This window comes from Neolamprologus multifasciatus, chromosome 11 (assembly GCF_963576455.1).
Source record: "Neolamprologus multifasciatus chromosome 11, fNeoMul1.2, whole genome shotgun sequence".
In the NCBI taxonomy this organism is placed as follows: Eukaryota; Metazoa; Chordata; class Actinopteri; order Cichliformes; family Cichlidae; genus Neolamprologus; species Neolamprologus multifasciatus.
Genome location: NC_140449.1, coordinates 9,857,918 through 9,868,476, shown reverse-complemented (window position 1 = coordinate 9,868,476; position 10,559 = coordinate 9,857,918). Strand labels below are relative to the sequence as shown.

The following is a 10,559-nucleotide window of genomic DNA, read 5'->3' as shown; positions in this document are numbered from 1 at the left end:
TTTTTCTTTAACCTCCATTTGTGGATCAGCAACACGTTCTGGTTTTTCTGAGCCCATGCAGAATCCATCCTGTTTTTAATGCAGTGCTGCCTGACATTCCTGTCCCTTCCGCACAGAGATTTCACCAGATTCTGTGTAGTAGATGTGATATTTAAAGTCTTTGCAATTTTACATTCAGGGACATTATTCAGAATTTTTTTTTACAAATTGGACAATTTATCACTGCCTCTGTAAAATGCTCAGTCATTTTACTGACCTGTTGCCAATTAACCTACTTAGTTGCAAAATGTTCCTCCTGCTGTTTCTTTTTCAGTAGCATTTATATTTCCAACCCCATCGCAACTTTTTGAGATGTGTTGCTGCCAAAGTCAAAATACTATTTTTCCTGAAATAATAAAACAACTATGTTCTCTTTTCTCTTTGGTGAATAAATTATCGGTTTATGAGATTTTCAAATCCTCGGATTCTGTTTTTATTTACAGCGTCCCAACTTTTTGTGGGACGCTCTTGGTTGAATTTTCCTAACAGAACATTCTTAAAACCCTTAAAACTCTAGGCATGGGTCATTATGTATTTGTTATGAAGACTTAGACTAATATGGACTTAGAGACCTACTATAACTAATGTCTCATTATGCATTAGATCTAGATCTTCAGTCTGTCTTAGTGAAACTGCACTTTGGTCTTTAGCTGCTTTCATCCTGATATTTTTGGAGAGGCACTCTTCTCACTCTCATTCAGTGATTTTAATTTGTCATTTTTTTCCTGAAACAAAGTTCCATAAATCCACAATAAACCACCAGCTGCAGGCAGGAAATATGAACTCTGATCTAATTCAGTATGTATGATGGCCCCACTGCCCGCTCATCCCTGCAGCTGTTCAAATTGGGATTCATGCAGTCGATGCGTTTGTGAGTCACCATCCCAAGAGAGATAAGGAACCTGGCTGAGAGGGAAGAGGAAGAACGAGAGAGCAAAGAGCAGGAGACGCAGAAAGCAAAGGAGGTGGGGGCAGGAGTGTGTGAGTCATAAGGCCTGCCTGGTTGAGGTGATGATCCTCAAGATGCTATTTCTGGCGTCACCATTAATTCTATGTTATCTCCTCCACCAGCTACTCTGTTTTCTGAGTGTGTATGCATGTGGGCGTGTTCAGTAAGGCCCTAAATAACACACCCTCCAGACTGATTACAAGGGGGACTTCTACAATGTAAAAATGAACATTATTAACATATTATTTGAATTAATTTAAATCTATAATTATTTCAACATTGGTTGGAATCAATAATCATAAATTATAATTTTTTCTTGATTAAGAAATAAAGGGAAGGCACCAGATTTTAAAGAACGCAAAGTCCTGCTTAGCTAGTATTGTACACTATATTTAAATAACCCTGCAGGGAATTTAGGAAGTAAAAGTGTCAGTTGTTTGGCACACATAGATGGCAACTGTGAGATATTAAATGAAAACAGCAGGGAAGATTAAAGATTAAAATAAGATCTAAAACATTTGACCCTTGTGACAACAGTGAAGTATTTTTTAATTCTGTAGGGAGACATAAACTAAGCCACTTTCTACTCCCACTTTAAACCACTTTATACCTCTCACTTCTGTTGGGAGGTATAAAGTTTTATCAACAGTTAAGCCACCAGTCTGTCAGTTTACTGCACAGTGTGCTGCAATACAGTTTTCACACATTTCCGATCCACCGATATGTCAGTTTTATTGTGCTATTCGAAAAATAGACATACTGCATGTAGACACTGATTTATATGTGTTCTTTATCCGATCTGTTCGCAAATAAGGGTAGCATCGTTTTTTATTTAGTGGGATGATCCACTGTTACATCAGGAAAGACTTCAAGTTAGATATATAGCAGAAAAAAATATCCATTATGGATTGGAGTTTGTAATGCAGCAGGAAACAGCATAACATTACAAACCAGCACTGCCTGGCCGCACTAGAAGATTTGTCCATAATGGATTGTTTAACAGCTTGGCTTTTCTTCATGTACTGAAGGCCCGCAGCTCAGTGGCTGTGTATCTTGAAAATGAAATGCCTTGCTTATTACTAGGTTGTTTTTTCGTAGTTACAACTATGCTTCTGTGTTGCATCCGAGAGTAAATGTGTTAAAATAACACCAGGACTTTTTAAATAATAGTAGAAAGAAGATTGGAGGTAATTAGAATAATATTGAAAAGGTCAACTTACATTGACAATAGTAGTCAGCATAGCAAATCAACATCTTATAGAGTAAATATACAAGCTGTGCTGCAAGAATTCGATGATGAGATATGGTTTTAAAAAAAACTGAAGCTTGTATCTTGGACAGTAGAATTGTTCTAACCAAGTACAGATTTTTTTTACAGTACAGGTTTGTTTATAATGATGAAACAAAAGATACATGTTAAGAAAAACAATGCAAAAACAAGCTTTTAAAGTGGTAGGGTAGGATTACAGTAATTGTAATAAATATATGTACAACACATGTGGACACAGTGTATTAAAAAGCAGAAAAACATGGCCGTTACCAGCTTATTGTGCTTCTAAGTTACAGTTACAGTGTGAAAACTTGTATAACATAAAGAAATGAATAAAACAGGAACCGTCTTAATAATCACTCCTTCAGTTTCACATCCAGCACATAAGCAAATTCTCTATAGTGTAAAAAATGTGGTCCTGGAATTTATCAGCTCTCCGGTGTTAAACATTGCTGACTGTGATATAAATTATTGAGTTTCAAATTTTGTGTGTGATAGTAGGAAGGCATTTATTGAATCTCTTTAATTCATCCATTAGTGCTGTCAAATACGATGTTGCTGCGATCCCATTGGAGAGCTGAACGTGCTCTCATCTTCCCTCCGTTATGTAACCTGTGTGTCACATTGTCTCTCTCGATGCACCCATCTTCATTTTCACGAGTAGCACTGACTCATGTCTGGTAGCTATTAGCATTTTGATTCAAAACAACGTCTGCTCTGATGGATCTGTGTGTGTCTATGAGCCTTTTGTCACAGGGTGAAAAGGAAACAGTGGAAAGGAAAAGGTGGGTAAGCCAGTGTTTAGGTATTAAAAACTTAAAAATAAAGATAGAAGACATGATGAATGTCTTATTTGCTGTATGTTGGAAGTAATCTGACATATTGCTGTTCTGCATGCTCTGTCTGGTTCAATGTAACTTTCATCAGCCTGTCTGCTCTTGTATATTGATTCTGTCTGAAGATTTACTGAAGGAAACAAGGTCACTGGCCTAATAAGACAGAAGATAGACACAGAATCTCCCCATACTGTCTCTTCTAATCTGCATTTATGTCTAATCTCTTAGGACACTGTGAACCTTTAGAAAGGTTAAGACCTTTGAGTTACTACTTTATCAGAAAGGAGAAAAAAAAGGTATTATAAAACTATGTCGTGCTTTGTCAGCCTGGATGAACGTTTCAGGTAAATATAGTACATTTACACTTTTAACAGCTAATAATTCCAAACATGCACTCATCCTGATGGTCACTAGTCAGAGGTAATGAGTGTTAACTGGTACATTTGATCATTTCTGGGAATGGGGGACAAAAATTTCAAATATGCCACTTGCTGTCCATCGCCCTCCAGCAGTAACAGCATTGCCTTTTACAAAAGTAAGAATTTTCTCAACAGTAAACAAACAGAAAACAAGCTCTGTAGAAACTACTGCACAGTGTCACTATTCTGCAGATGTCTTTTCCAGTGAAATTAAAAAAAAATGTTTTCTTAATATTAAAGTGAGTGTTTTTTTTATTGTTTCATAACATCTGATAAATAAATCCCCTATATTTTGTTCATCCTTTCTAAGTTTTTAAAATCTCATTTTAATGTCAAACAAAATACGATGAGGAACCAATACTATCTGTTATGTAAGCTGACCTTTTAAAAAGATAAACTGCACACATAGATCGACATACACACACCGGTCCTCTTACAACTTTCACTTTATGCCTTGATCTTAGCCTTGATCAGGGCTCTGACTTTGTGGTCACTGGCTGGATGTTCTGAACTTTGGTAAGTGTGACTGGCACTTTTCCTTCTCCGGGAGTTGGTGCTCTCATTATTGGAGTACCTGTGGCATAAGCAGTTACTGTGATATAGATATTCATATTCATATACAAACGCAGAGCCATTTCAACAACCTTTACATTTATTCTGCTTACATTAATTTGAACGTGTTATACTGGGAAAGAAGAGAATGAAAACGTACCAACTGTTGCTTGCAGATCTGCCAACCTCTCCTTAAACTTCTGTTGCAGAAACAATTCTTCTTTGGAGTAGCTTTTGGCAAAGGCAGACAGCAGGAGACCCACAGCCATGGAGGTGCCTCCCACACAGAACAGCACTGCACCAGTCAGCTTACAAACATCCAGTGCACGGTTGAAACTGACGGCATGGCTGTTACAAGAACAGTTCAAAGCAATCATTTATTTGCCACCAAGTCTTTTTGTTCAATATTTATACAACTATTTAGAGTTATTTCTAAATTTAAACATATGCATGTCCTACTAGAACACTGTTCTTAGACATTATTGTCAAGACTAAGAAGTAACACTTCAAATAAAGTTCATGATCTGTTAATTTTAAGTCTATGTAACCTTTACTATTTCAGAATAGCAAAGGTTACCTAAATTCTTTTCCACTCGTACATTGTACTGTTTCTATACCTGTCAACAAAGAGTAGATCATCTTCACCAAATGCTTCAATCTTGGCTGGAGTGGCATAACCTACCAAAACAACAATGAGGCCCGCAAACAAGATCAAGGTACCGAATGTGAGACAGACCTGTGAAAAGAAAAAGTCAAAAAACAACGAAAGTCAGAAACATATATTGTTATAGTTGTAAATAATTTGGTTTATTTTCAGTTCCATTATATTGGTGTTGTTTTGAACAAGCTAAGGGTTAATCTGACCTTCCAGAGTAAAGAGCTCCACCTGCTAGGCAATCTCTGAATCTGAAAATCTTCATCACGTTCCCAGATAGAAGCTGTGCAGTCCTCATAAAACTGGATAAGGAATCAAAGAAAAGTAGAAGCTTTCTTAAAATTCACATCTTGAACCTAAACCTACAAGAAATGAAGGTTTGGTGATTTTGTGCTTAAGCGTTTATCTGTTTGTGAGTTTCATAGGAGACGTCTTACTTTGTGTGGGTGCTGAGTCTGGTTACACTGTTACCTGGTGTAGGTAGGAGCGGACTCCATACTGCTGGTAGTTCCCACTGGTTTGAACTTGCTCACTATATTCTGACCCACAGATCTCTGAGCAAGAAGTCATCCTTCACGTCTGTCTACCTGAGAACACACAAAAAAACCACACATCTCCAATAACCTTTAAGCCTGATTGAATTCAAGAGATCTGGGAGGAAACTAAACTCTTGCACCTCTTCTTAATTATATAATGTACATATCTCCCAATATTGGAAACCTCATTTCAATGGGGGAAAATCTAGCTCAAAAACTTCTCAATTCAGCAAGGCAAGAAAAAAAATGACAGTCAAAAGGAAAGTGTGGGTTTGAATATAATGGGATGTATCTTCATATTTAAAAATTTTAGATTTACCATGAAAGCAGCCTGATATCAGTGGCATTACTAAAGCCTAATAGTACAGCCTTCTGCTCACCACAGCCAAAGCCGCATGGGTGAGGCTATTTCTGTTTTTATACATCACACTTGCAGTAGGAGTTAAAAAAAGCAGTTTGTTTATTTTATTTTTTGTTGTTGTTTGCATACACAGTTTCTGGACAAACTGTTTAAACGCATCGTTGCATAAACGTGCAGTACATTTATGCTTTTGTACACATAAGCATGTAGTCACTGTTGTTATGTAACAATGTACTGAAGGAATGGGTGCCATAGGGCATTGAGTTTAATGATGCATTCTGCTTGTCTGCTGTTATAAAATAAAGCATGACATATTACTCTTTGGATCCAATAATGTTTCAGCTAAATGCAGAGGGTGCTGACATACATAGAAAAATCTTTTTTGTAATGTTTAAAGAAAAACTATTAACAAACATAACTGCATATTGGACTTTGCCTCAACAGTGAAATATGTGAAATATGTAACTATTAGGTGTTAGTTAAAAACTAATAATATCTGTGACCATATGTGAATAGATTTGATGAACATTAATCCCCCACTTACTGAGAGCTAACTGCATTGCACAGTTCTGCTCTGTACAAACCAATTATGCTTCATGTTTTTGTTAGCTAATACTAAATCAACTATTTCTGCTGGACTGAATTACAATAAGAAAAGGGTATAATTGTGGGAATGAAATATTGAGTCCGTGGCTGTGTCCCATTTCAGGGTCTGCATGCTTGAAGTACGCGCACTATGCGTACTACGTACGGTGCGTACTATAAGTACGAGAAGTGCGGAAGTGAGAGGCGTGTGAAATGGGACGGTATATGCTTCGTCGCGCTGTTCAGGTTGCCTAGCAACCATGATACTAACCGCGAGACACGTTTCATACAGCTTTGTGTGACATAAATGAAGGAGAAAATTGTTTTGTTGGTCATTAATTTTTGTCATGACATCACTTTGATTAGTTGAGTATCTGAGGCTGAGACCACAGGACTGTAAAACATGATTCAAGGGCTTCATTTCTGTACTGAACAGTCATTTAAGATTAGCTAGTAAATAATAATTAGTTAATGTTGTTCATGAGACTAAAGTCATCTCACTATGGTAATGTAAATATAATATGGCCAATATTATAGTATTGTCTGATTATTATGATTGATATATACATATATATATATATATATATATATTATATATATAATCTATATCACTGACTTTCAGCTTGTTGAGTTTGTGGATATATGACTGACTTTAATTATCCATAAAATCATCAGATTCTCTGTAAGATTAAGGTCGACTATATGTATATTTAGAAGTAGAGGCTTTAAAACCAAGTTAATGCTGAAAGTACAAACATCACTAGTGTCACATAACTTTGCCGACATGTGGCCAACAGCAATGTTTTAATGTTCTTCATTATTAAACATTCGCACATGAATAAGTGCGAATATTCAGTACTTACTTTTGACAGTTCACTTTTCGGCCGCTCCCTTCTGCCGTATTTTGCGGCAAAATTATCCACACCCACCGCCGCGCTATGAATTGTGGGATATATGGGACCACGAAGCGTGCACCGGACCACGCTTGATATTTGGGGAAATCGACGGCGCATTTGGAGTATGCATTTTAAGTACACTTCGAATTGGGACAGCCGTCGTCGCGTGGCGGTGACGTAACCGCACTTAAAATGCGTACTTCAAGCGTGCAGACCCTGAAATGGGACACAGCGCATATATGTTAAAATGTGATCATGCTCTTTCCAGTAAGACACTGGTATACAATGCATTGTGGTTGGAATAATGAAATAAAAACTAAGTGTCTAACCTCATAAGAAAACCACTGGCCTGATATAGTAAAACTCATCAGTTAGATGTCAGACATAATAGTACATGAAATAGCAAGGGTTACATACCTCCTTTAGCTGGAACCACATTATACCAAACTAGCGAGTAAATTATTTACAATATTATTATTAAAAGAAAAACATTTTATAATAATCATCTATATAAATTCATAGTTAATTACACATTACTAAATAACTTCACTTTTAACTAATTAGTAATCTTATAAAATAAGCTATTTTTCCATCAGTTTCTATGATATCAAATTTAAAAAAATCATTAATAATATAGTATTGTGCATTACATCATAGTCAATGTCAGACGATAACACCTCACACACATCAGCACACATTGCATTTTATAAAACATATTGGTTGTTTGTTTGTTAGTTTGGTTTTAACCATTCCCAGATGCTATCATTCTTAGGTAATAATGGTTTATTTGCAGATCAGTGATCCAAACCTCTTGTGAAGGACCTCTTGCTCACATTTGCATGCACTGGACATTTATAATATGTAGGGTTAATGGTGTAAACCACAACATTAAGCTGCCCAAACTTAACCACCTAGTGAAGAAAACGTTAACAGTAATTGAAACAGATTGTGATCTTAATGTTCAAACTCCTGTTACACTTCACATATATTATAAACCTGATGTTCACCTTTGTAATAGTCATTCAAATAATGTTAATAGAGGCAGTAAACAATATTATCAGTCATAATCTGAAGCTTTACAGTTAATATCTAAACAACATTTTTAAATGAAAGTTCTACAGCCAAATTATATGTGGATGAGTTGTAGAGTAAATCATATTAAATCAATTTACTAATGCAAAGTCTACAGTGATAGTGCAATATGAAAGAGCCCTACAGGAGGAAATTTGAGTGGACATGTCATTTTTTAACCTCCAACCCACAGTGCTATTAATATTGTTACACAACTCTAGCTTAAACTGCCGCAATGCTTATTTTTACTTAGCTTTTATAGTTACCATTACATAATCAGTGGACCTGATGATGTTTACACTTTGGTCTGTTTTATTTATGTACTCCATAGTCACAAAATAGTTCAAAAAGTTTTTAATTGGCGTAAACTAACCATATGACAAATACCAACAAAGGGTTAGTTCACTTTGTCTTCATTGTTGTAATTATAAGTAAGTAGATAAAGGACACATTCTCTCTGTGTGCAAACAACAGCTCTCATGTTGCTATTCGACCCAGCCAGTGCCTCTTATCTGAAATGCTGCATACAGATGAGGCACACTCTTCCCTAGTATGTTTACCTTTGTCACACACAGCTTAATTGTGCACAGTAAAGAAGAATATTTATATTGTACTCATATATCATGTACCTGAAAAATGAACAATGAAAGCTTGAGTTTGCTGACTGACTGTTAGTTTTAATTTTCTGTTTTCTTAGTTGTTGAGTCAACAACAAGGTGTAATTCAAATTTAATTCAGTCTGTTAACTTTAATGGGAACTTGTTATAATAGCTTTTAAGAAAACAAACATTTTTAATTAGAATGGCTTGAATAACTTTAAACATCATCCAATCTTTAACTAATCTTCAATCAGCTGTTGTGTGTTTCCTTTCTACAACAGATAAAACAAGACATGAAAATAAAAGTAAATCAAACACAAACATTTTAACCCATCTCGGTTAAAAATCAGAGCTGTTAGGACAAATCAAACCAGAATGTCTTGATATAACGGTCCAAACACATCAGCACCGACCACTGACCGTGGTGCTGAAAATCATTCAGCCTTAACCCAGCAGGAAAACACACAGACGTAATATGTGACGCCAGTCTGAAAATAGACTCCATCCATTCGCCCGCCCAACCCCCTATGAGATTGAGACCCACTGCACCGTTGAAGCTTAACCTTGCAAATGTGGACTTCACGTAAAAAAAAACAACACAAAAAACGTCCAAATCAAGTTGGCTGATGTTGTAACCACTTGAGTAAAAAGTAGCTAATCCTTTAGCATGAAATGACATACGCCGAAGAAACGTATTGGAGAAACGTTGTTCCATGTTATTAGGACAGCAACGCCCGAAACGAGTTTAAAGTAAGACAGAAATGCTCGACATAGAAAAAATGAGATACAAACGAATGCACGGTGAGTAAAACAAACATTACTTTGACATTGTCAACACGGAAGCTTCTTCCAGATGTGCAGCGGTGCATGGAGGACACGACTGAAGGAGTCTTCTTAGAAAATGTGAATTCTCGGTGTGCTACTAACAAAAACAACAACGCGCACCGATGCTACAGCACTATCCCCATATTTCCAAATAATAATAATTAATGATGATGATAAATCGCCATTTACCTGTCATTACCAGCTCGGAGAGTGATCATTCGCTGCTCTTCCCTTAGCCGGGTCCCATCACTCTACAGTCACCCCTCTCTCTCTGTCGATGATTCACATTTTCACGCTGTCTACTGCGCAGGCGTTCCATCCATGACAGTATATGATTCAGTAACGATTATAAATAACCAGGCAGGAGTGATGGAAGGATTAGAAAAAAAGATTTCATTCATAATTTTACAGAATGTTTTATAGATAGATAGATAGATAGATAGATAGATAGATAGATAGATAGATAGATAGATAGATAGATAGATAGATAGATAGATTTCAAGGGGAACAAGTTAGAACAAAGTCAGAGAACATGCAATGGTACAGAGTGACGTAAAACATATATTTTCTGGTCACATTCCAGAGCTCTCTATTTTTAGCTCACTTGGTGACATAAATGGCTGAAGGAAGTGTTAGTCACCATATCAGCAATCATCATGAAGGAGGTGGAATCTAAAAGAGCAAACTATATTGCGCCTCAGAAATAAAGTCCATGCGGAATAAAGAAAGAATAAGAATGGGAGCCTGAGTTCCCCATTTGCCTTGCTCATGCCTTGCTTTAATAATGTAATGACATTTTTATTTCAGCTTTTAGAAAAATGTTAGCTTTTTTTTATACAGGCTTTGGAATTTAAGTTGTATAAAGAAAACCTGTCACTGTTTGTTTTGTTGACTTGGTTGTGGAGAAAGGCAGAACAGGTTTAATAAAATCTGTCTTTTCTTGGTCAAAAGGCGTAATTGTAAGTG

The 10,559-nt window shown here is 36.3% G+C and overlaps 1 protein-coding gene across 1 annotated transcript; it reads right to left on the bottom strand.

The window, feature by feature from the left end:
* Positions 1–1,520: 1,520 nt before the first annotated feature.
* nrsn1 (neurensin 1) lies at positions 1,521–9,915 on the bottom strand. Its single transcript, XM_085177094.1, has 6 exons — positions 9,783–9,915; positions 5,192–5,307; positions 4,930–5,022; positions 4,683–4,801; positions 4,226–4,413; positions 1,521–4,087 (listed from the first exon to the last, which is right to left on the bottom strand). Exons 2-6 carry the CDS (start codon positions 5,288–5,290, stop codon positions 3,984–3,986), a joined length of 603 nt encoding a protein of 200 aa, XP_085033220.1. The 5' UTR covers positions 5,291–5,307; positions 9,783–9,915; the 3' UTR covers positions 1,521–3,983.
* Between the last annotated feature and the right edge of the window lie 644 nt (positions 9,916–10,559).

Coding starts and splice junctions, on each gene's coding strand:
- nrsn1 (XM_085177094.1), bottom strand. CDS start 5,290: ATGACTTCTTGCTCAGAGATCTGTGGGTCAGAATATAGTGAGCAAGTT. Junction 4,802..4,929: donor GGAGCTCTTTACTCTGGAAG/GTCAGATTAACC, acceptor TTCTTTTCACAG/GTCTGTCTCACATTCGGTAC. Junction 4,088..4,225: donor AGATCTGCAAGCAACAGTTG/GTACGTTTTCAT, acceptor CTTATGCCACAG/GTACTCCAATAATGAGAGCA.